The sequence below is a fragment of the Centruroides vittatus genome, unplaced genomic scaffold (genome assembly GCF_030686945.1).
Source record: "Centruroides vittatus isolate TY-2023 unplaced genomic scaffold, ASM3068694v2 contig_359, whole genome shotgun sequence".
NCBI classification, from domain to species: Eukaryota; Metazoa; Arthropoda; class Arachnida; order Scorpiones; family Buthidae; genus Centruroides; species Centruroides vittatus.
This window is the reverse complement of record NW_027122182.1, coordinates 1,025,874-1,053,354: the sequence shown is the minus strand read 5'-3', so window position 1 is coordinate 1,053,354 and position 27,481 is coordinate 1,025,874. Positions and strand designations below refer to the sequence as shown.

General features: G+C 27.9%; 1 protein-coding gene across 6 annotated transcripts in view; it reads left to right on the top strand.

Annotated features, from left to right (window-relative positions):
- The first annotated feature begins 4,388 nt into the window (after window positions 1–4,388).
- The window catches only part of LKRSDH (lysine ketoglutarate reductase/saccharopine dehydrogenase), a 33,034-nt gene continuing 9,941 nt past the window's right edge, over window positions 4,389–27,481 (top strand). For 2 of the 6 annotated variants that reach the window (XM_067269878.1, XM_067269874.1), the window contains exons 1-13: window positions 4,390–4,476; window positions 4,560–4,641; window positions 7,548–7,650; window positions 14,714–14,851; window positions 17,456–17,632; window positions 18,072–18,224; window positions 18,304–18,450; window positions 21,473–21,551; window positions 22,516–22,643; window positions 22,716–22,990; window positions 23,075–23,186; window positions 23,505–23,564; window positions 23,907–23,977. In XM_067269878.1, coding sequence (XP_067125979.1) covers window positions 4,580–4,641; window positions 7,548–7,650; window positions 14,714–14,851; window positions 17,456–17,632; window positions 18,072–18,224; window positions 18,304–18,450; window positions 21,473–21,551; window positions 22,516–22,643; window positions 22,716–22,990; window positions 23,075–23,186; window positions 23,505–23,564; window positions 23,907–23,977 — 1,505 coding nt within the window. In that variant the 5' untranslated portion in view covers window positions 4,390–4,476; window positions 4,560–4,579. Of the gene's footprint in view, window positions 4,477–4,559; window positions 4,642–4,791; window positions 4,898–7,547; window positions 7,651–14,713; window positions 14,852–17,455; window positions 17,633–18,071; window positions 18,225–18,303; window positions 18,451–21,472; window positions 21,552–22,515; window positions 22,644–22,715; window positions 22,991–23,074; window positions 23,187–23,504; window positions 23,565–23,906; window positions 23,978–27,481 lie in introns of those variants that run through there. The other 4 variants (XM_067269875.1, XM_067269877.1, XM_067269879.1 and 1 more) reach the window with 4 other exon arrangements.

Here is a 27,481-nt window from a genome sequence, read left to right as displayed (position 1 = left end):
GCGTAATCTGAATGCGGTCTTACTCTTCGATATCGAACTAGTAATCCAATCCAATCCAATTGTATATTATTACCATAACCAAATCGTTTAATTTTAAAAAAACTTAATACAATAAACTAAATTTTGTCCATTTTGGGTGTTCTTAACTCACACCTCTAGTCTTAATTGGTGAAAGATGGCGAATGAAGTTTGATTCATAATATCAGAAAGTTCGTGATTGGATTTTAATCTGGAATTAACCAATTTATGGCCTTTCAGTAAGATGGATTATTCTACTGTCTTAAGGAATTGGATTGGATTGCTGTATTTAGTCAGAGCAACACAAAGACGATCTTCCAAAGTGTACCTCCTGGGAGTACTTTCTATGGGGGACTGGGCTCTATTTAGGTGAAGGCCTGGAAAACCCCCACCTGTTGGTTCACTAACCCAGTTTGGTTTATGGGATACCCACCAAACGAAATTAAAATAAAAACGTATAATTAAATAACTGGCTAATGTCAGCTGTGTGAATGATTAATTATCACTGAATGTCAAAAGGTTAAAACAGTTTCTTATTTATTTTATCGATTTAAATTCTATCTAAAGATTAGATTTTTCACGTTAGTAGAATAAGTAGATATTTTTCTGCGACTATTCTAACTTATTCCTTAGCTTTGTTTTTAGAACAAAACAAAGCATTATTCTAAAATTGGTAAAATTATAGGATTTCTATCATATAAATCAAAGTTTTCTATATAAAATTTTAAGGACTATGATTTATTTATGTGAGAAGCCAGCATATTATAATCAATATGGACGGCTTTGTTTTTCTTATTATGAGTAAAAAATAGATACAGATTGCATAAAAAAGGTAAGTTTTTGAAATCCACGATAAAAGAAAGAATTCTATATGGATTTGGTTAATGAAACATTGAACTAAAAAAAATTATCTCTATAGATTACATTTTGTTTAATTAGTTGGCACAAGCAATATACAGTATAGCTTGTTTGCTTCCTTATAGCAGTTGCCAATAGTTTTTTTGGAACAATATCTTGCCAAATAGCTATAAACAATTGCAGATTCATCTGATAGTATAAAATATTTCTGTTAAGCTGGTTTTATATAAATAATAAGCCTATGTATAGTAATGTTTTTTAATAATATAAAAACATCGCTATTATTTTTCGAAATTTGTGAATTTTGTTTGATATCATTCTTCATTTATTTAGTATTAATGTTCATTATGAATATCAATAAGGGGGTAACTTTAAAAATTCTCACTTAAGGATAATGACTTATCCTAAATTGGATTGTATCCAAAGTACTTTAATGATCCTTTTATGCACGATGTTTCGAAAATAAAATAAATAATTAGTTGTTATAAACTATTCAATAGGTCATGTAATTTCATTTTATTTCGAGAGTATAATAATTATTTAAAGCAGCGAACTATTTTACGAAAGACAAAGATTAAAAGGAAAAGGTAAAAAAATAAATAAGTAAAAATAATTGATCACGCGATATAAATCGTAAATTGTTTATAATCAGGACTTTAGATCTTTGGAAAAGATTACACAGCAATAGAAAAAAATATTAACAATACAAAATATGCATTTAATACATTATCTTAAAAAATATATTTATATACTCGGTCATGTGTAAAACAGACACCAGACATACAGTATTTCGTGATTATTTATTGAATTTTATTACACAACATGGACTTGGGATGCAATTCGGGATTTTTATTCCTTCCTCAGCCAACCATATCTACTATCCATATATCAAATCATAAATGTTGATGTTAATGTTCTCTAAATGCTATTTACATATAAATGCGTAATTTTATGAAATTATAGTATATGTGGTTGGCAGAGGAGGGAATAAAAATTCCAAAATGCATCCCAACTCCATGATCCAATAAGTCCGGCATGATCCAATAAACAGTCAAGAAATACCTGTTGTGTGGTGTCTGTTTCATACATGACCGAGTATATAATGTATTAAAAATAAATTTTACTTTACTTTAATCTAAATTTGCATTTTTATATTAATTGAATGAATATCTTTTAAAGGAAACTTTAACAAATTAAATACAATAGAATACAACTAAATTATAATATTCAGTTAAGTATAAAATCAACATAAACACTTACTAGAATAAATATAATATTTTTTATATTTATAACAATTAGATTACAGTAAATAATTATTGTTTGATTTACATGTTGTTAAAAAATTTATGATTATTAATTAAATGCCAAATAAGAAAATATTTCATAATGCGAAAAAGTTTCCTAATTTGACTGATTAATCTACTTCACATTTGTCAAATTTCTCTGTTATCACTTAAGATAAATATTTTCAAATAGTGATTATCCTTTGTTTTCTTATCATTAATACATTTATCCTTCGTAAAAAAGAAAAACAAGAGTTCCTACGTAGTAACAAATAATTATTCAGTTTATATTAAAAAACACTTCAAATCGTGGATATGGCCGAGTGGTTAATGCGTCAGCTTACTGCTCTGGGTGACCGGGATCGAATCCCGGATATCCCAGAGCGGTAGACTCAAACCAGGATTAAAATAAATCCCAGGAATTTTTCAGAAAATGGACTGTTCCTCACCATCCTGCTGTTCCAATGTTGGTCTGAAAAAAGGTCCCATTAGTGACCATAGGGAAGATTGTTTTAAAAAACTCAAACATTAAAAAAACAATTTATTATTATCACTAAATATAATTGAAATTTTAGTAAGAATGATTAAAATTTAAAATTAAGCAATTCTGTGTGTGATACAATACATGAAGTTTAGAAATTTAATTTTGTAGCAAATCACTTATTACACAACGGGATTTCTCCGATATATTTTTTTTCTGTTGTGTGATTGGCATTTTTAAATTTATATTGACCAAGCTGTTGATACAATTAATCAGATTACAGGATTTTATTTTAAAAATGGGCAGTCATTTTTTTCTTATCATATAAACGAGAAAGATTAATTTTTATTTAGATAACAACTACGTATCGTCAACAATAGTTAATTTGCATCAATTCTATCTCAGTAAGTATTTTCTTAATTTATTTATTTATTAATCTCCTACATCCTTGTTGCTTTGACTATCATAGAATTTTAATAGTATAGGTGGAAGGAAAGTACAAACTATAACAAGTCCTTTCCTTCCACCAAATAGTGATGTTTATAAAAGTGTAGAGCCCTAAGCTATAGATTTATAACGTGAGGCCCTAAGCTACAGCTTCCTTACCTTATGTGCAAATCCTGCTTTATATATAAATATTTTGAATATGAGCACATTGAAAATTCTAAAAAGTTTAAATCTGTTTTCAATAGCTTATCAAGATAAAATCTTTAGTGCATTGAAAAAACTTAGAATTTAATTACAATAAGAATTAAAATTTCCAGTTTGTAACAAGAATTTAACTTTAAAGATTAATTTTAATTGGTATTTAATCATTACTTCACATTATAAATCATATCAGTTTTTCTTTCTTTCTTTTTTTTTTCTTATTAATTATTATGCTATACAATTTATAGCCTATATTTTGCAATTATAGTTATTTATTGCAAAATGTATGTATATATGCTTCATAAATTATACTAGAATGAACTGTAAATTGGTTTATATATTGACTTAAAAACTACACTATATAACATTTGACATTTGACACCATATGACATTTGTTTTGCCCGAATTATGTCAATTTGACATCATTCTTCAAGTTTTCTTATAAGGAAGTGCAATAATGACGCCACTTTAACGTAAAAGTTTAAAAAAATAGATGCGCCTATAGTTATTTAATAATTTTATAGTTTTTTATTAACGAAGAAACTCATATAATTGCTTTATGCAATCACACGCAATCATCTGGCTGCTTCCTTTACAGATCTTCAGGAAGATTCGGGTTCGATTTCCATTTGAGAAGCATCTCGTTCTTTGTCTTAAAAGAATCAGGATCGAATAAAATTATAATTAATGATAAATTTAACAAGTTTAAAGTACTGGGAAATTTATCTGATAAACAAATTCAATAATTTTCCATTGAATAGTACAAAAAATCGAATGTTTGGTATATGTATGACCTATTGAACATATTTTAAATATATGAATTATTTAATTCCGAGACATTTCTTTTTATTTATTTTAATACCATTTATAAGTCTTTACGTGATGTAAATTAAAATATTCGTCTAATAGTAAATTGTGACCTTTTTCAAACAGGTTTCAAGTTTGATTTTAAAGTAGATTATGGCCTTAAAACATTTCTTAATATAAATTTAATTAGTTTTATTTAAAATATTTAATTTTCTTTTTAAATATAAATATTTATTTATAAATATAATTTTTCTAATTTCTAATTTCTAATTTCTAATTTCTAAAGTTGCCAGACGAATAAAGCACGTGAGCAATTTTCAACTGATGTTTCTATATCAGTGCATCTTACAATATTATTATATAAGAAAATATTATTTATTCGTAAGAATTCATTTTTAATAATATTTAAAAAAATATTCATAAAATATTTAAAATTAAATTAGTTTTATTATATTTTAAAACAGAAATCGAAGCAAATTACGTAATGAAAAATTTCGCCAAATTTTCGAGAAGAAATTTAATTTGGAAGGATGATAAAATATCGAGGTAAATCTATAAAAATAATAATTTAAATTAACATCAAAAAATTATTATATAATGAATTAAGCACGCATCATCTCGACAAAAATTATCTGGAAAATATAAACGTTATTTTTTTCCCTTTCCGAATCTAATTTAAAAGATTTGACGTCACAGGCGGCACGTGATAAGGTCTGTGACGTCACAGATATTATACTTGTTGTTATCTTCCAACAGCGCAGAGAAGTTAGTTTGATTGAGAGTGAAAATTGGTAGAAAAGAGGTAAAGTAGCCATTGGATTATTTCTGGAGATACAATTCGTTGAACAAAGGGGGAAATTTCGTGTATGATATATAAATATTGACCTTGAACTAATTTGATAACCAAACTGAGAAGTGAAAGTGATAAGCTCTTTCTAAATAACAGATGGAATGGATGCTGGGTTTATCTTGAAAGTGCATCATCACAGTGCATTATTCACAATTCTTCAATATGGTTGTATTGATAATATCTATCAGTGTATCAGCTATTGAATTTTAATTAATGATACATTTATACTGTAGATACAGAATTAATTATTTTTGCTGCTAGATATTTTCAGCATTGGGATAAAAGTATTTGTAATATTTTAGCCAAAAAAAACTTTATTTGGTTTAATATTTACATTTTCATTTTGGAGTTTGAATTAAATTCATATTTTTAATATTTTGGGATATATTGTAGCATAAATATGTAATTGAATATGTGAGCACTAAGTTTTGGCTCTATGAAAGACTTATTGTGTACCACTGATGCAGCTGGGGAAATCGCGCACTGTCCGGCTGCATCAAAAGCGTGAGATGAGTCCTCCGTAGAGTCAAACCTTAGTGGGCCCACCAGTGGCCAAGTGGTTTCATTCCCTGTTCAATTGTGGGTTTGCACCTTGTCGGGAAGGGCTGGCCACATGGAGTTTTCCGGGTTTTCTCAACTCTAACGTCTGAATAGGGGCAAGTTACCTTTGAAAAGACCTCCGGAAGACATTCCCCCTAGGGAGATCACCCAAGTGTAACTTAACTAAACAAACAAACAAAACTTAGTGCTGCCATGTTCAATTATAGTAATATAAGAAAAAAAGCAAATTGCCAATATTATAGCATGTTATGCCTTTAAATAGACATCTAATTTAAATTTCTAATTTTTAATAAAATATTTAGAAATTTGAATTAAATGTCTTAGTAATTATTCAAAGATAAAATTGTTTTAAGTAATTAGAATTAAAACAATTTTTAATTTAACTTTAATTTTAATATGTTTTATTTAAAGTAAAATAGTTTTCTCAAATCTTAAAATTTTGTAAAATTTAACCTTATAAGAAAGGAGCCATCCATTAAATATATGTACAGTTTTTACCATTTTGACCCCCCTCTCCCTCACTGTTGTGTACAATGATGTATGAACTTTTGGCAAACCCTCTAACCTTTAATTATGTATACAATAGTTCCCAGAATCCCTAACATTGAAAAAATGACTTTAAAAAGTTCTACAAATGTTTTCTAACAGTTCTGCATGACTTAATAGGCTTAAAAGAAAAAATTCGTATGCCGTTAATACCACTAAAAACGTCCACATAAACAATGCCTCTCTCTCTCTCTCTCCGTCTTAGAATTGTATGTGTAATTAACGAATGGCTCCAAATCTATTTTTACGTCGTATGTTTTCGGCATGATTATTAAAAATGTATTTACTTAAGTTCTTGTACGCTATTTACTTTGGCATGGTTGACTGAGCACAGCTGATTTACACTAATTATTGGTTGCAACTGATAAAATCAGATAATGATTTTTGTGAATTGCGGAACTCTTTTATCATTCTTGCAATATATTGATAAAGGGATAGATGATTTAGATCTTTTACAAGTAAGATATATATTTATACTTGCTTATAAACTAAATTCAATAGTGAAGTTTAAAAATTGACTTCAAATCAATGATTTTAATTAATTTAATTGTTTTATAATAATCTGCCATTTAATTAATTTCTATCTTTGTATTATAATTATTTGTTAGATGACTGTTTTCCTGTCATGTGTATATAGAACTTTAATAAGATACTATATACATGATTGAATATTTTATTACATTTATGCATAAACAATGTTGTTTTAATTATTTATATCAATGATTGAAATAATAACGATTTAAACGTTTTAAATAATTGATTTTAAAATTCATTTTATACGGCAGAAATTTTTATGAAAATATTTCATAAAAGTAAACTTTTTGAATGAAATTAATATAATTATATAATATATATAATATAAATTTAGTTGTGGTTAAATGAAAATGTAAAGCCTCATATTTAGAAATTCTCTTCTAATAGGACTTTGTCCAATAATCTGATATTTCACAAGGAGATCAAAACAAAGCAGAACAAATATCGTATAAAATATAGCAGAAATAATTGTAATTGACTAAATGATTCTTTCTTGTAAATTTTAATTTTCTAAAACTAACTTTTATAATGAACAATTGTAAATTGACGCTGTCCTGTAGTCACTAAGGCCATTTTTCAGTGCCCATCTTGGATTCACCCAGGTTCACAATGGGTGTGCAGGTGGTGAGGGATGAGGATCCAACATAACTGGTACAGACCAACCTCCAAAGAATTGTTGGAAACTTTTTTTACCTCTCGGGTCCGAAAACGATAGGTAGGCCGATGCCTTTACTCCCTCGGCCAATTGTCTGGTGTAAATTGGATCTTGTAGTAAGGTTTAATAATTTAAAATTAAACCTTACTACAAGATAATTTCAAATAATTGTGTATGCTTTACATTGTGAATATATGTATACGATTCTAATAATATAATAATAAATTTTTGTTATTATCCGGAAATAATTGCATAAATTTAAACAGTATTTATTATAAGTTATTAATGCTAATCTGTAAATTTTAGAATGTGGAAATCATCTCATAATGTATACGGTCATATTCCTCATTTACGTTGCAAACGCATAACAGAATGTTCTGTACAACGATGGAAAAGTACGGCAGAAAGGGTATGTTGAAATTTAAAATATTTGTAATTCAAAAGCATTATATTCAATTACTAAAGGTTTGGATGTAAATGGTGATAATTCACATAAACCTAGCTTCTGGATAAAAACACAAATTATTCCTTTGTTTGTACTTTAAAAAGGCAAATTATAGGGGTCTTTATCTGACTTTGCCTTCCTTTTATGCATATAAATTGACACATCTGATCATTTCAGAAGGTGGACATTAAGTAGAGCAATCTTATTTTGTCCACTAGTACGTATCTATTAACAGGACTTATTAAACTGGCTTTAAGGATACGGCAACTCAGTTTCACTTGAAACTGAGTTGCCATATCCTTAAAGCCAGTTTAATAAGTCCTGTTAATAGATACGTACTAGTGGACAAAATAAGATTATAATAAATTGAGGACATTGAGGCATATTAATTTAAAATTAGGTAGAACAGCTTATCAGTAAGATAACTCAAAACACGATAACCAACTTTTAAACCTGATCCCTTCAAAGATCATATACATGAGAAATAAATGTAAATAATAAATGCCATTATAATTTCATCTAATCAAATGAATTTATTCATTCATATCATAAATTTATTTGTTTATTTATTGTGGATTCTATACATATGAATTTAACACAACAAAATACATAAATTTTTATTTAATTTAGACTAAAATTAAGAAGTAATTTAAATTGCCACTTACTGCTGCTATTACAGCTATTTTGTAATTTATTGCATCCTTTTTTTTTTTTTTTATTTGATAACTAATTTTATTTATACAGCTGCATCATATCCTCATCAATATATACTATTTTTGTTAATATGCTAACATAAAATTTATAGATTTTTTGAATAAGGATTTTTAATAAACAATTATAAATGAAAATATAAAATGAATCATAAGTTATTACGTAAACTTACTTACTTATTGATTTTACTTAAAATAGTCATTGGATTATGTAACATTAATAAAAATTAAATGAAACAGTGGGAATAATAGCGAGGTCAAGGCCGAAGTTTTAAACGCGAAAACATGTATGTCGGACGTTCGGTGCCGCCTTCCTGTAAGCCTAGAAGTTTGACAATGGCGTTTGGGATGTTGAGCATGATTCCACTGACTTTCCAAACCCCATTGTCAAACTTCTAGGCTTACAGGAAAGTCGTGCCGAATGTCCGACGTACACGTTTTCACGTTTAAAGCTTCGGCCTCAACCACGCTAATAATTAACTAGCATGCTTAAAATTTAGCTATTAAGTATCATTTCTAAACATGAAATAAAATTTTAAAAAATAAAAACTTTTAAATTTTTAATAGAGTAACACTTGGTTTTATTGTTAATTTAATAGTGATGATGATTTTCAATATATATAATGATGATTAAATTTTTTAATATTTTTTTAATGTAAAAAAAACAATAAATTTGTATTTTTGGTTATAACAACATTCAAATTTTAACTTATAAATTATTATATTATAAAGTATCAATAATTATGATTGTAAATACAGTAGTGTCCCACAATACATGATCAATACATTCCAATAAAGTGGAAGTTTGTATAAAATAAAACCCCATTAATTACTAAGTATTTTCTATACTAACATACCTATCACACATTTTTTTAAAATAAGGCAAATAAACATTACATTAACAATAAATAGAATGATATTTTGCTAATGTACTGGTGTTACCTAGAAAAACTTAGTTGATTTTTTTCTAGGTAAAACTAATATGCTAAATAAATAAAATAAATGTATCAGAAATATGCAAACTTATAAAATAAGAAATAAAATACTTAAATCATTTATTTTCTGAATTTAAATTATTATAAAAATTGCGTAGAATGACTTGTAATTTTTCTAATAAAAATATTTTGCATTATCTATTTCTAAAATGTTTCAAAACTAAGATTAAAATTATTCAGATATTTATTCAGATAATATTGAATAAATGTTTCCATTAATATTTACATTAATATTTTGGATTAGTTATTTATTACATTTATTTTTGTTCTGTGGGGATTACAACCATATTAACAAAACAAATCATTATTACAAAAGAAAGTGAAGTAATTAATAATTAAAACAAACAAATAAAACGGCAAGGCCGTATTTGGGACAAGACTATGTCTCGTAGACTCACTACTAAGCGGGATCACTTCAACGCTCACTGTGGGTCTCGTTCTCATTCTCCAATCATCTTTGGTATCGCTGGTTTTGAGCGCGATTATTCAAACCTTGCCGGCCATGACCACGAGGACATCCACGATGCATTTTCAGTGAAATTAACCTATTGAATGTTGAAATTTCTCTCTGTTGCATGACGCCCTGGGTTGAATTTTTGTCAATGTAAAAATTTCCCTTTTTGAAAAAAATAATGGTGGCTATTGTATCGTTCACAATTATTTTTTTTATTTTGCACAAACGAAATATATATATACAGTAAACTCTCGATTATCTGTGTGCGGATTATCTGGTTTGCGCATTATCTGTGCATAAATTTAATTTTAAAAAAAATGTAATGAAAGTAATGATTTGATTTTAATTTTGGAGGAAAATGACAATACTGGATGCGATACATGGTGTAACTCAATCTTGGAACAAAATAAAGCCAATAACACTCGTTTGATCACGGAGGAAAATTCTACCGAATGTAGGTGATTTTTTTTGGATTTTATCAAGCCCGAGACAAGTGAAACAGTATCTGAAATAAGTGAGCTAAGTGCAAATTTACATGGCTTTGAAAATGTTGATAGAGGAAATATTGAGGAGTGGTTAGAACATGATTCGTGGGATGGAGGTTTTCAAATAATGAGTGATGCGGATATTATTTCCAATCTCATTCGACCAGAAGAGCAAGAGAATGAAGCCGAAAGTAGAGAAGAAGAAATTATCGATCGCATTAGTCACAACACGGCCCCTAATTCTGTTGACACTTTGTTGGAGTACATTGACCAATGGGAATTTGAGTATAATGACATAATAGCTCTTAGAAAAATTCGAACTGATATTAAAAAATCATTAAAAGATTCCTGCAAACAAACCAAAATCACAGATTTTCTTAATAATGAGCATTAAACATGTTAAAATAATTGTCTGCCTTAGAAATGTATAATATGTTGTATTTTAGAAATAAATAATTATAGTTCGGATTATTCGTGTTTTTGGATTATCCGTGCCACCTCTCCCACCATTAGCCCGGATAATCGGGAGTTTACTGTATTAATAAATGTAAAAAGAAAAAATAATTATATTTTGGAAGTTAGTTTTAATATAAAATTAAAACAATGTGTCATCTAGTTTCAAAAAGTTCCGATGATGAAACAGATATCTGTGGTCAGTCGGTCAAGGTTAGCACGTGGTGACCAGAAATATGTGGAGAATAACACGGGACAGGTAAATGGGTTTTTTTCAAAGATTCGTTTGTCAAAATTTGATTTAGCAACATTCAAATAAACACTCACTAAACCCGATAACCTTAAACCAATACATCACCAACTACCGTAAATAATCGGACTAACTTTTGGATAATTTGAATTTAAATTATTATAATTATTAATTTTAATAAGAGATGGTGCCTAACGCCTACTTCAAGTGCCAAATTTATTTCCAGTCTTTAATTGTACTGTATATATCCAAAAGTAGCCCGATTATTTACGGCAGTTGGTGATGTATTGGTTTAGAAACATTCACTTTTCAAACTTCCCAATGCATGTATTTGTCAAAATTCGATTTCACAATATTCGTATTTCCAACTTACCAACCAGCAACGCATGTGCAAATCTTGCACTACTGCCTGTTTGTAGAGAATGTTGCCATTTTGTATTTTATTTTGTCTCGGTTCTCAGTCCCCCGACTACCTGCAAGTCTGGCTTTTTTATGCATGCATGATTTGGACACCTAATACTCTGCGCCAAATTTCAACTCCCGACATGTACTCCTTCATATCTCTAAGCTGGTAAGACATCAGGCAGTACGATTTTATAAACAAGACAGTCTTTTCAACAAACAAATAATTAAATTCATCAAGAGAACTATCTGAAAAAAATGTAAAAACAAAGAAAATAACAAAAACCCACCCATAAAAGCAGATAAATAAAGTTAATATCATGTTAATCAAGCAGATAGTCTCCCCATATATATATAATTATTATTTATTATAAATATTTATATATTAAACTATATTTCTATAATTTTAGTTAATGAAGAGTCTGTTTCCAAAACAACTTGTGCCCAAAAATGACACAATATACATTAACAATACTTTAATATTCTTCTTTAACAGAAGTATAAAATATGTTATTGATTTACTAAAGCACTTACTCGCTATTTTTAGCAGATAGCAAACCTCTATGTTATTTCCAAAATAACTTACTTCCACTCATGTTTATTTCAAAATGTATCCTTCACATCAATCAGGAAACCTTTTTGAAGTTACATAGCAACAAGATTTTCCTTTGTACAAAAAATAAAGCCTGTATTCATTTTTAGCAACTTTTTAACTAAAAAATATGGAAATGTTAGTTTGTGATAATCCAGTAAAGAGGGGGAAAAAAAGAGGTAGCATATTACATGAAAGCAGTCAAAATTATGACAATTGAATGAGGTTAAAGAATGCCTCAAACCTAGCTGTCATTCTTTAACCTCAAGTATTCGGTAAGCTGTCTCAGAGGGAAAATGGGCAGTATTGCAACCAAAAAATCTTAAAGCCAATGATGTAAACAAAACAAACTGTTGTTGGTTTGGGTCTGATAGCAAAGATAGGTGTAACTGGACATCACCCAACATGTAAATTTTATACAGACATTGCTGTGAATCAGTTGACAACAACGAGAATTGTAATAAAGTGAAGATAGTCATTTATTCTTAGTTACATAAAGGTATTAATATTAAAAATGTGATGATGAGGTACAATGATGTTACTATTATTATTAAAAAGACCTTTATTTTTCATAAGTAGATTTCTCTAAATTAACTCTTTATGCATTTGATTATAATAATTTGTTAAAAAGCTCCCACTTTCTATTGTTACTATACTAGCAAAATGTCTCAACTCCACCTGTTTATATAAAGGACTTATCTCCAATTCAAAACTTTAAAAAAATCCACATCTAATAGAGTTAAAATGTAAACATTTTAAAATAAATTCTATTAGGGGTGGATTATTTAAAGTTCTAGTAAACTTTTTCAAGTAATCGTTACACAGTAGAGCATTGTGTATTTGAAATAATTAGAGTTGGACAATTTCAGATATCACACTTGGTAGGGTACGAATAAAAAGCCTTCAAATAAACCAAAAAAATATTAATTTTAATTCTACTACAAGAAAAATCAAGATGCAAAAATTTAATACACACAAATAATAGGAAATTTTGAAAAAATAGTTTAATTTATTATTTATCACAGATCTTTTTTTGAAAGAAGTTGCTTATAATCGGCTTTATTTTATTATTATTTTTTTAACTCTGCTTTTTAAGCTCTGTTTGATTGACACGAGAATTGGAAGATTGCTTTACGTTGCATTTTTAACCATTCAATGCTGTTTCTAATAAATAAAATGCTTTGTTCTGTCTACGCACGGTGAAGCATCTGATGCATTCGAACCCCTTGACTCGTTAATCATGCTTTTATTGTATTGTAATGAATAAAACTTAACACTAGCACTAATAAGTACTAATAGTTCAATAGTAGGCCTACAGAAGATAACAGATAATCGTTATTATGTAACAACTGGAATTAGTATTCTTTGAATTCAATAGTTAATTGATTTTCAGATAATTGACATTCTACTGTGTTTGCTATTCTTTTGCCCTTCATTTTAAAAATGACTAGAATGAAAGTTAAGTTTAATAAAACTTACAAATTAATATTTTCTCAAAAAATTAAAATTTACACAGATTTTAAATATTAAAATATATTATTAAAATGCATATGTATAACCTGAAATCATTGTTGTTAGTAGTAATCAGTCGATACAGCCAGATTCTTATTGAACTGTAATATAGCTAATTAATTATTAAGGGAGTAAGTAATTTGGACTACGATTAAATTTAACATGAGATGGTCAATTAAGTCACCATCTCACGTTAAATTTAATCATTAGCCGTATTGTTTGATTATTAATGTATACCAGGTTTGGTTTTCTATATAATTACATTATTAGTATTGGCATTATCTAAAATTGCTAATAGGCCATTATATTTTTGAATGACGGTTACCTCGATATTATGATATTAAATCATTTAAATCATTTATTTATATTAATCATTAGTCAACGTGATATTGATCGAATGATATATAATGATATCGATCATCTGTTAATGATGATTACGATTTTATTATGAATTGTTTCTTAATGATCTTATGAAATTGTTTGTTTGAACAAGATTTTTTCATTTTCAACACAATCATTAATTCAAAAAACTTGTACACTGGTAGAGTTGTGGATTTGTACCGTGCCAATGGGCTGGCCACATAGAGTTTTCCTGGTTTTCTCCACGTTGGTAACACCTAAGTAGGGGCTAGTTTCCTATAAAAGACTTCCCGGGAGTCATTTTCCCCTTGGCAGATCACCCATGTTGTGTTGCCATAATCGAATAAAACCAAAGCAAAAATCTGTGTATAAGTTATTAAAATGTAGTTTCTGAACTTGTTTTGAGTGCAGAAGACACATTTGAAACATTTATTAAATGACATTTATTTTAATTTAATCATATTTGAACTTCAATTAACTGGACCGTAACGTTTATTTGCTTGAAACAAAATTAATTTTTAATGTATTAATTTTAAAATATAGTTTGCGCTATTCTATATATAGTATTCTTTTTGTTAATTTTTAAAATTAAAATATAAAATATAATTTTTGAACGACTTAGACATTACATTTACAGTTTTTTTTAACTTAGGAAGGCTGTAATTTTTCTTTTGATCTGTTTTAAATATTAAGTTTTTATGCTTGCCGTGGAAATTTAATTGATTGAATTCAGATTATTAATGGATATTTCATTGTTAAAAATACATGTTTAAATGAATGTTTTGGATATTAATAAAATTTTATTATATTAAAGGTTCTTGCTATTAGAAGAGAAGATGCTTCCATTTGGGAAAGGAGGGCACCTCTTGCTCCTGCTCATGTTAAACAGTTAGTAAAAGAAGGTGTTAAAGTTCTTGTTCAACCTTCAAATAGGCGAGCATATCCAATGCAAGTAAGAATTATAAATCTTGAGTATATTTTAACATTATTATTGAAATTTTTGTATATTTTTTATCATTAATAAATCAATTCATTTAATAACAACAGTTGAAATCATAATAAATTAATCAGACTTCAAGATATTTTTTTTAAAAATTATTGTCATTGAAAAGTATTAAAAAGTTTTCAGATTTATTAAAAACTTCTCATGGAATGTAAAATCTAGTCTAATTTAAGTGTGGAAATAGTTTTATTTTGAAAAGAATCTTATTTCATTTACTACATAACATTTCATGCCGTCAATGATGACCCTCTTCAGACTATAGTAAATGAGAAATGTAAATAATTACACTTAAAAAGAACCATTTACAAAATACTTACTGTATACTGTAGACACCACTAATTAAAATATAATTTAAAATTTGATAAACCAATGTCATATAATCATTTTTCTAGATATTAACAACATACCGTCATTCACCTAACTTTTTCACATGAGGATGTCCTATCGCATAACATTGACTTAAGGCAAAAATCATTTATGTTAAAATACATTAATATTTAAGAATACTTTTCCACTATTCATTCATATTTATACAATTTATATTTATTCTATTAGGTTGATTATTTATCTATATATACTAATGTGTGTACAGTCTACAGCATAATCATGCCACCAATATACAGTAGTCCCGCAAACTTTTTTTAATGTGGACTGAGAAGATGATGAGTTTTATGGATGGAGTTCCTGTATTAACAGTAAAGTGAGATTAACAAGATTGTGTTAAAATGCAAATTAAATTTGATCATCATTCTTGCTAAATTAACAAATTTTGTTTAATATACAGCATGTCAGCAATGATACTAGTCTAAATAGTGGAATTTTCATAATGGTGTTATACATGAAAATTCACATATGTCTTAAATACATACCATTAGTAACTTTTTCTATTTGCAGTTAAATTTTAATTTTAAAAAATATTGGCGATTCAATGAGTTATTGACCTTTGCGTCATGGTGTTTTACAGTACAGTAGCAACTTGGTAAAAAGGTTATATTCTCTGTTAAAGGGTAGATTTAATACTGTTATCAAGTGTTGCTGGTGAAGAATGATAACTTATTTGATTCTAGGGTTAAATTATGGATGTATAAATTAGATCACGTGTGTTTTTGTTTTTGAATTACACAATAAGTTTTACAGAATGTAGAGTTAACTAGAGTTGAGTTTCTGGGAATCTACTTTATTTGTTAATTATATTTATTTTTGTTATAGGTATATATTTATAAGGATAGTAGGGACTTTTTTTGCCTGCTCATTAAAAAATTGTGATGATTTTTTGATTTCCAGTACCACTGTTACTTTCCCACCTTGTCTTGAAGAGTTAAGGGTTTTAACTTACTGTACTATGCAAATTCAGTCACGAGTTTGCAGAGATAGATCTATCTTCGTAGCCCTTATATAGATCTATTTTACAAATCTGTCAAAATAACCTAATTTTATATATCTTACATAATCTGTGTGATTTTGAAGCATTATACCTGACTTATCAGAACTCATTTTCCTAAAGGGATTGTTATTCCCAATTGGCAGTTTATTTATTTAATATAAAATCACTCTCTCTTCTAATCTTGTATTTCCTAATTACTAAACATTTTTTTCCATATAAGAAAAGTATGTCGACTTTAAATAATTAAAAGAAATTACTATTTTAAAATTAAGAAAGCATAAATTATGAAAATTTAAATTATATTGTGGTTTATATTAGCGAGGTTGAGGCCTTAGTTTTAAATGCGAAAACATGTATGTCGGACATTCGGCGCGCTTACCTGTAAGCCTAGAAGTTTGACAATGGCATTTGGAATGTCGAGCATGATTCCACTGACTTTCCAAACATCATTGTCAAACTTCTAGGCTTACAGGAAAGCGGTGCCGAATGTTCGACGTACACGTTTTTGCGTTTAAAACTAGGGCCTCAACCTCGCTATTGTATACCAAAATTTTTAAAATGTTTTGAAATTAATAAAATTATTTCAAGCTTATAATTGAAAAAACACAATAACATGTGCAATTTGTAGTAAGATTTTAACTTGAATTTTCATCTGTTTGTTAAAAAGAATTGTTAAAATGTGTCTGAATAAATTTTTAAAGATTTAAAAAAAATAATTAATCTATCAAATTAATTAGTAATAAAACTGATTAATGAGATCGAAGTGCTAGATCCTTTAAATTATAATGTAATAACAACAGATGTGCAAGATTTGCATCATGTATTACTATAAACTTTGTTTTTGAAAGTGAAAATTCATGTTTGTATATGTCAATATTTAGTGGAAACGACGACTTTCAAAATTCCTTAAAAATTAATAGTTAGGACTCATTACGAAATATAGACATAACTATGAAATATAAAACTTATGTGTATATAAATAGCATATTCTGTTTTTTGTTTATATAACTTTTGTCTCGAAAGACAGTTAATTATAGAATCTAAAGCAGTTTGTTCTTTAACATAAAGATATGATGTATAATTTTTTAATGTAACTATTTAGCAATATATTTACTTTATAAAATAGTTTTATTATTTTGAATTTTAATACTTTTTAATGATTATTACAGGCTTATATTAATGCAGGGGCAATTATTCAAGAAGATATCAGTGAAGCACCTTTGATCATCGGTGTTAAACAAGTTCCTATCGATACATTAATTCCTAACAAGACCTACGCATTTTTTTCACACACTATTAAAGCTCAGGAAGCAAATATGCCATTATTAGATGCCATTTTAGAAAGGGTAAAGTATTAAATTTTAATTATTTGATTACTACTATGATTTTAGAATGTATATTTTATATTTTAATGTTATATTTTTCTAATTATAAATTTTAAAAAAAGAACTTTTAGTAATAATTTAAGCAAAACACTATTGATAATTCACTTTACATAGTTTTGACGCTTCTAAATAAAGCCAAATGATTGCTGGATTAAATCGGGTTATTCTACCGCTACTGTTAATAATTAAATTCTGAATAATTTGGCACTAGAGGTAGGTGTTACGTGCCAGAAAGATTCTGGAATAATTCTGGAAGAAAAGAATTGGCCCAGAGAGGGACTCAAACCCACAACTTTTCTAAATTATGTAACTTAGATTTTATTTATATAATTGAAATCTATGATTTTCAAATTTTATAAATTTTTTAATGTTTTAAATAATTGTAACATTCAATTTTCAGAACATACGATTGATTGATTATGAGAAAATGGTTGACAATAGAGGACAGCGTGTTGTTGCATTTGGAATGTTTGCGGGTGTTGCAGGTTTTATTAATATCCTTCATGGTTTAGGGTTGAGGTTGTTGGCATTAGGACATCACACTCCTTTCATGGTAAATTATATATTTAATTTTTAAATCATTTAATTCATAAAAACATTTTAAAAAATGTATTATTTTAAAATGAATTCAGCATATCGGTCCTGCCCATAATTATCGTAATAGCGGTATGGCCATCCAAGCAATACGCGATTGTGGATACGAAATTGCCTTAGGAATGATGCCTCGTTCCATAGGACCTCTTACTTTTGTATTTACTGGAAGTGGAAATGTATCTCAGGTAATTATATTGTTGTTTTTCGAGTTTAGAATTTGATCCTTGTGGAAATAATTCTGTTTAATCTCTTTTATTATGTGGATTATTTAGGACTAAAAAAAATTTGACCTTTTCTTTGTTAATGTCAAATGTTTTTTGACATGCCACTATCTATCTATCTATATATATATATATATATATATATATAATCTCTCCTCTCATGCCACATGCTTAGAAACATTGGATCCTTGATTATAGATTCTGTCTCTAGGATGCTTAGTTGTACAAGAGAATACCTGTTTACAATAACAATGAAGTGAAATCATAATCATACAAAGACTAATTATTTATCATTTTTATGCAGATAAACATGATTATTATAATAAAAATAAGATTTAATTCAAAATTTACAACATATTTAAGAAAGACACCTCTAATTGTAAAATTCACTAATAAAACAGTTAATTATTCTTGAGTGTGTATATGTTTGTTTGTTCTCTATACATTCCTAGGCTGTTCAACCAATTGCTATGAAACTGGACATTTAGGTTTATACACCCCTAACTTAGATAATGTCACACATCTCATCCTGAAATATCTATTGGGTTTCTGCAAATCAATTGATTTCTATTAACATCCGATTTGCTGATTTACACATAGCGCCATCTATTGGCAGGAAATTTAACAAAATAATAAAACTAAATATAATTCTTATATATATATTAAAATTATATCTTTTTTTATATTATATTTACTTAATTGCTGTGACAATGATATAGCACGAAATAGATGCACTATATAATTACTGTGACAGGTAGCATATAGTACTTGCCTGCGTGCAATTGAGTGTTACTCTGTGAAAAATCTATAAGTATTAAATTGTCCACATCTAATGACTGAGACTTTTTATTTCTAAACAGTACTTTTGTAATTCTAATAAGCACCCTCCAGTAGCCGAGTGCCTAAAACCACCGAACTCTGGTAGTTAGTTAGTCGTGGGTTGGGGCATGGCAAACGGGCTGGCCACATGGTGTTTTCCGGATTTTCTTCAACTAAATAGGGTCCGGCTTCCCATAAAAGTTTTCCTCAGATGCATCCTCCCTGGCAGATCACTCACATTTTACATTGCCATAACCAAATAAACCAAACTAATCTAATGAGTGATTATTTATTGTGACATTGTCACATTGTTCTCAATTTTTTAGTGGTGATCTTGCCCCTGTACTTCATACTTTTCCTGTTAGCAATAGAGTCATGCCAGTCATCTATTTAACTTCATTCAGGGGAAAATTTTGAATCGAAGTAACACGACATCCATTCCAAACATAGAGCCTATATACTTAATCTAGGCTTTCTTCTCCTAAGCTTTCTACATCTGGTCTTGACATTCATGTATCTAACTCCTTTTTTGAGATTGAGGAAAGACAGACAGACGTCAAAATTTATAGGTATACAATTCTTTCATATTGCGGTCCAATAATTTTTCTATAAATGCAATATTTACAAAAACATACTTCCCATATAATTTATACAATCTGTTGCAAAAATATAAACACTTTATTATAAGATAAAATAATTAATACCCAGCTAGATGCTTCTTAACCTCTGCAAAAACACCTTATCTCACCGAGAATTATTTATTAGCCGTAACGACTGTTTTCAACCTGTTCTACAGGCCATCTTCAGGTATTTAAAAATCGTGGAATATTGATAATTGTTCTTTTTTGTATAGAACAGTTAAAAACACATTTAAAATACAAAATTCTTTGGAATGTTGAGATATTCAAATCGAAAGAATAAATATATATACAATTTAAAATAATAAAATAGATTAAAAAAGTTGGTTAAAAGTTAAAAACGTTCATTATGGTTAATAATTCTCAGTGAGATAAGGTGGTTTTGCATAAGTATAACATAAAAGCAATTATTCTCACAGTTTTACAAGATTTTTTTTATTTAAACAAGTTATTCGAAGTCTTTCAGACATTAAGGTTATCAACTTTGATCACATGCGGAGCCATCGCAACCTGTCTTAATACGGATCACTTTTCAAATATTAATAGTAGACCAGTATTAATTAGTAGTGGTTGACTATCCTCTCTTCCTGGAGGAGGTCAATGACTACTTTTGCTTGTCAATCCCCTTTCTGTAACGGTCCCAAATTTCTATCGGACCAGCGGAATGGTGGCATTGGAATTGGAAAATCCAAAATACGAGGTTACTGCACAAAATATGATTTAAGTGGTTTTTGAGGATGCCGATTTTAAATATTTGGTCCATTTTTCAGGAGATTTGATTTGTTGTCAGGTGACCATTCGGTTGTGAATGGAACAGTTTCTTAGAGGTAACATTTGTAGTTATATAAATCAAATAATATAATATAAGAGTTAGAAGTATGAAATAATCTAATATTCTTAATGTTTGTTGTTATTTTTTCCTGAGCAATGCCGTGCTCATCTGCTAGTTATTTATAGAGTATGAATTAAATAAAAAAATAACTTTAAAAAAACTTGATCACAATACAGACATTATTACAATAAACAATATTTAAAAGTAAATTTTTTTCATTCGTGCCAATCAGTAACCAAGTGCATTATCGCAATTGAAAATATATGACAAAAAAATGTTATATAAACTTTTTTACTGTATAATAATTACACTTGAATCATGTTTATGTGTATGATAGATTTCAATACTCTAATGAACAGCAGTTTGAAAATTATGGTTAACAATTGTAAGGCAGCAGCATTTTATCTTACAAATTATTGATCAGTTTCTAGTTTTGAATTTGATATTAGAATAAAAGAAACTAAAAGATAAATTAATAACTAAATTTATAATTTCCTTTAAATTAGTTTAAATGATTTAGTTTAGAAGCAATATTTATTATATTTAAGAATATGATGGTATAAATGAAAACCAGTATACATTTGATTCAAATACGTTAAACAAATTTTGTAGAACTTTAGTAATTTAATTATATTAAAATTTCGGTACATTATCAAATCAAAATATAATAATTTTCTTTTTTTGTATTTTTCTAAAGGGTGCTCAAGATATTTTTCAGGAATTGCCATATGAATACGTTAATCCGGCAGATTTACCTCAAGTAGCCGAACATGGGTGTAAGTCTCCTACTAATTTTTATTATATGTATATATTTGATAAATTAGAAACATTAGTTTTAACTTTAACCAGCACTATACCCATCTCTATTCATTTGAAAGCAATTTTTTTCTTAGTACATATGTGAAGATGATAAAACAGAACATATTCTTTAATGTATGTCTACATAGATCAAAACATTAAAAACAATTTATGCCATAAAACACAACCATCATATTAAGTATATTTATTATGAGTTAGTAAATACAGACATTTCTGAGTTTTTAATGTTTTTGAAATCGCACAGTAACAATATTAATAATACTAATGAGTAATGTTGTTAATGGTTCGTGATTAGATCAATAGAGTTTACGACAATAATCAATATAAATAAACTCAATAGATCTTACAATAGTTTACTATAAAATATATTAATTTTATGGTTAATTATAGGTTTAGAATTTAAGATATTTAATTGTCACATCTACATGTAAAACTATTTTACAGTTAGTTAACGTAAAAACTAACAAATTCAAAAGTGAATTTGATTTATAAACTGTTTAACAATTTAATACTGTTTCAATGGAGAAAAAGTGTAAAAAAACTATCAATAAACAAGAATACAAAATGACTAAATAAACATTTAAACACTTCCGACCTTTAGAATATTTAGTTGGAGAAAAATTATTAAAAAACTACTCATAAATTTAAAAAAATAAAGTTATTTGTTTTTGTCACTTCTTTCCAAAATATTTGTGCCACTGTCTTAATTTGAATAGGTTATATTTTTATAAGTATAAGTTAAACCAGTTAATTTATTTATATATAATAATGGACTAATGAATGTGTAATCCAAGAATATTTTGTTACAATATGAATGTGAACAATATGAAACAGATAAAATATGCTGAACATGCCGAAAATATTACATATAGATCTAGAATTTTACATAAATTTTATAATATATTCTAAATTAATTCACAGCAATGAGTAAAGTATACGGTGCAGTTGTCAGCAGAGACGACCATTTAGTTAGGAAAGAAGGTGGTAAATTCGATCCTGAAGAATATGAACAGTTTCCAGAACGTTACTATTCTAATTTTGCTAAAATGGTAATAATACAATTTTGAAGTTAGTTTCAGTTTTAATATTTCACTTTCTAATTTACATAAAAATAATTACAGATTGCACCTTATGCTTCAGTGATTGTTAATGGAATTTACTGGGCAGTAAATTCTCCAAAATTATTGACGATACCAGATGCAAAATATTTGCTTCAGCCATCGTACACTCCTTGGCTTGCAACGAGTAGTGGCTCGCCAGCTCTTCCCCATAGACTTCTAGCTATTTGCGACATAAGTGCGGATCCCGGCGGTTCCATCGAATTTATGACCGAATGCACGACAATAGATACGCCGTTTTGTTTATATGACGCCGACCAACATAAAAATAGCGAAAGGTTAATAAATTTAAATGTTTTAACACTAAAAAAAATTGTCAAAATTGCTGTATTGCGAAGATTTTAATTAATTTTGGTTTATAGTTTTGCAGGACCCGGTGTTCTTGTTTGCTCGATCGATAATATGCCCACTCAACTTCCTAGGGAAGCCACAGATTGGTTTGGTAATTTGTTAATTCCGTATATGACTAACATCGTAAGTATTTTAAATTAATTATTCAATTAATAAATTTATAAAGTATATAATTTAATTAACTTATTACTAATTGAATAAATTACTCTAAATTTTAAGTTATTTTAAATGAAATTTGTATTGAAAAAAAAAATGTTTAAATGTTACATAGAAAAATTCTTATTTTTTAATTAATTGATGCTTTCCAATTGGAATTTCAGTAAGTAGTAGTGTATAAATTTTAGAATGTCTGACAATTTTAGAATTTCTTACAATTTATTATTTATTTTCTTCTTGAAATATCTTTATTTTAAACAAATCAATTTACTTTTTTTATTATAGCTTCAATCCGATGCAACTAAACCATTGGAAGAACACAATTTTGGTCCTGTTATACATAATGTACGTGTATATATATATATTTAAAATTACATAAAATAAATATTTTGAAATGTATGACTATTATAAATGTTTGTTTGGTGTCACGACTTGGTGAAAGACACTTGACAAACTCATCTGTTTAATCCATAACCTTACAGAGATGCATTTCGGGCTTTCACCCCTCAACAGACTGAAGAGGGGTGAAAGCCCGAAATGCATCTCTGTAAGGTTATGGATTAAACAGATGAATTTGCCAAGTGTCTTTCTCCAAGTCGTGACACCAAACAAAATAAGAAAAAGAAGACACTGTTTCGACAAAACAAACAAACAATATTATAAATATATTAATTTTTTGTTTTTTAGGCAATTATTGCAAGTAACGGGAGGCTTACACCAAATTTTGAATACATAACCGAATTGAGGAAGACTGCTAGGTAAATCCCTAATTATTGAATAATTAACTGTGTAAACTAATATATAAATATATTAGTTGAAATTATATTATATTACGGGATGTTTCATTATTGTAATGTTTAACATATCTTTAACATTACAATAATAAAATATTTTTTTTGGAAAAAAATCAATACTTTTGCACTTATGATTTAATATTTATTATACATATAATAATTACATTTTAGAATTTTAAATATTTTGTTTAAAATTTTAAACAATTATAAGTAAATTATGGAATTGTTAATTGAATACAGATGATAATTCTAAAAGGATGAAATGCTTAGTTTTTGTCGGATAGATAAATACTGCGTTTACTCTAATAAATAACACAGCTGCAAAATGAAAAAGTTATCGACAACGTCCTCTAATAGTAAATGTGCCGAATATTGCAAGAAGATAGTTTATTATACACTGAAAAATAGTACATTCTATTCATTATTGTCACTCTTATGTTGCAATATGAGTGTTGAGTATTCATTATTTGAAAAACAATAACAATAAAGTGAAAAAAGTTACTGGATTTACTCCATTAACAGTTGCCCTTGAATAACAGTATACAATATTTGACAAAATAATGCACTGTTTTCCCCAAATTTTCTTTCCAAAATTAGATCTGTACATTTATTATTGCTTTTTGTTAAATCCTTTTAGAATTATCACTCTAATGCTTTATTTAATTTTTAATTTTTTCACATATATAATTTCTTATATTTAAAACTTCTTCAGTTTTAAATGGTTTATTGAGATTTCTTACTTATTTGTAATTGTTACTCCCTAACAATAAGTATTTTAGTTCTTAAATACGATAAGTTAGTTTATTTCCTGTTTATTACATCTGTAAAATTGTATAAACATAAATTTATTATATCCTAATATTAATTTCTTAAATTAGTAGTAAGGTCTTTTATTTCAGAATATGAAAAGTCTCCAAGGAATAATTTTAATATAACCTCAATATATATGGTGAGCTAATACAAATTTTTCATTGTTCTTATAAGAGCAATGAATAAATAATTAAGTATTATTTCAAATATTCGAGAAATTTGGTTAAGAAAATAATTAACGTAAATTTGTGAACTAAAATATTTAAAATTCTCGTCGAAATATCATCATAACTATTGCATCAATTTTAGAAAAGAAAAAATGAAAACACGACGACAGGTTTCAAATTTTAATAATTATTTATTAATAGTAATGCAACGAATGTTACCCTAATTAGTTACAATGAATTCTAAAACTGTGACGCTTCTCTGAATTTGATATTTTTCTCATTATTTATAATAGAGATAATAGAAAACAGATTTATGAAGGGACAGAAGAAGAAAATGCATTTTACTCATCAGAATTCAGGTACTCCTCACTTTACGACCTATCTGCTTAACGACCACTCGCACTTATGACCAATCGAGTTTCGACTTGCAATTCGGGGAATCCTCTTTCTCGGCATGGGTGTCGATCAGTCGTGATTGGTGACATGCAAACTGAGCATACTATAGGCTTACTATACACTTTTTAGTCAGTTTGATGTAATTCAAACAATTGCGGGCCTTGCCAATGCATAATTTAGATGTTGAAGTGGAAGACATTGTTGAGTTAGTGGATTATGCCAATGGAGAGCTAACAAATGAGGATTTAATAGAGTTAGAAGCAATGCAGCATTTGGAAGAAGAGGAAAGAACTGAAGAAGTGAAAAAGAAATTCACGGTAGATGGGTTAGCTGGTGTGTTCTCCAAAATTAATGCACCTACGTTGGAACTTGAGGCTATGGATCCAAATACAGAACGTTTTAGTAAAGTTGAACATGGGATGAGTGAACTTTTGAAGTGCTATAGAGAAATTTATCAAGAAAAAAAATTACAAAGCAAACCACAAGAGTTTCTTTTCGACTGTTACATCCAGAACCTCCGCCCTTTAAGGTACAACTTTTCTTCATCATCATCTCCCTTACCTGGACCCTTTATATCTCCAGATAACCAAACAAACAAATGATAATATGTACATATGCATGTCTTTTTATGAATAAGTTTGAAGTTTGTGCATAATTTGTATAATTTTACAACGATCCTATATTCCCGGCACAAGCTCCTCGCTTATCGACCAATTCACTTAATGACGTAGTCGTCGGAATGGAACTCGGTCGTAAAGTGAGGAGTACCTGTAATCAATTTTAGTTGTTCATTTTCAAGTGTTCTCTTTTGACAAGTAGCTTAAGTCATAGAGAGAAGAATATTTTAAACATGTTCATTTCTTAGTGCAGTATGTTAAAATTAAATAGTTTTGTAAACCTTAGGATTTCGTGGGCGACGTTTAAATGATATAAAATCTCGTGAATCAAAATTTGGAATTTGAATCACGAGATTATTTATTTTGTTGAAATGTATATGGTTATATTGGTATTTCGATGTTTTGAGTTAAATTTTAGGACGTTTGCATTTAAATTATTACCTGTTTTATTATTGAACAATTACTAACAGCTTAACTGCGAGTGTAAGAATAAAAAATATAATGATTGCTTATTCAATATATGCAATAAATATTGTAAATATGCAAAAGATACCGATACAATTATTTTATATTCAAATGCCTTTCTATTTTGATTAATTCGATTATTTATTTGCTCTAACTTTTATTCTAAGAAATAAATACGTTACAATATTCCTTTTCACACTATGAAATAACTTAAAAACATTTTCTTTGAAAAATTGTTTAAAATTTTTATGATGGTTTATTTGCTATCCTTGTGGGCACTAAACATTTGCATTGTGGATTCAGCCGTGCTCACAACGGAGGCAGCCGGGCGGTACGAGACGGAACGCAACGTATCCCTACAGACATCCCTAAAAATTTGTGGTGTTTTTCAATTGCCTAGGGTCTCCTATATCAGTAGACTGATGCCTTAACTACCCTGTAACTTACTAGTTACAATGAGATTAGTTACAAGATGTCAAATGTTCTTTTAAAAACAAGTTAGCTAACTTTACAGATAGGTATTTGCTGTAGGAAAAGAATATTGTAGTTATTTATTTGATTAAAAAAATGTATCAATCATTATATTTTCAATATTTAATATCATATTTTAGTTTATGTATTTTATCAAACATTTACGTAGAATGAATGTAAATAAATGAAAAGTTGTAATTATTCCATAAATATAAAGAAGCCTAAACAAATCTTTAATTTTCCATATTATTAAAAATAATTTAACAATTACAACTAATTCAGGACAGTTTATTAAAACTTTTCTATATGTATAATATCTCGCTTACTTTAGTTGCAATGTTTTCTATATGTTTTCCATAGAATAATATTGAATAATAGTTCTTGGAACCAAATTGTTACAGAATTAAATATCAAAATATCTATGTGAACCATATTATCTTATAGTATCAGTGGACGTAGCTTATCCTTTAAATGTCGATAACATAGTAGTATTAACTCTCGTATTGACAGAATGTTTGTATTGTCTATAGATTGTGTATAAA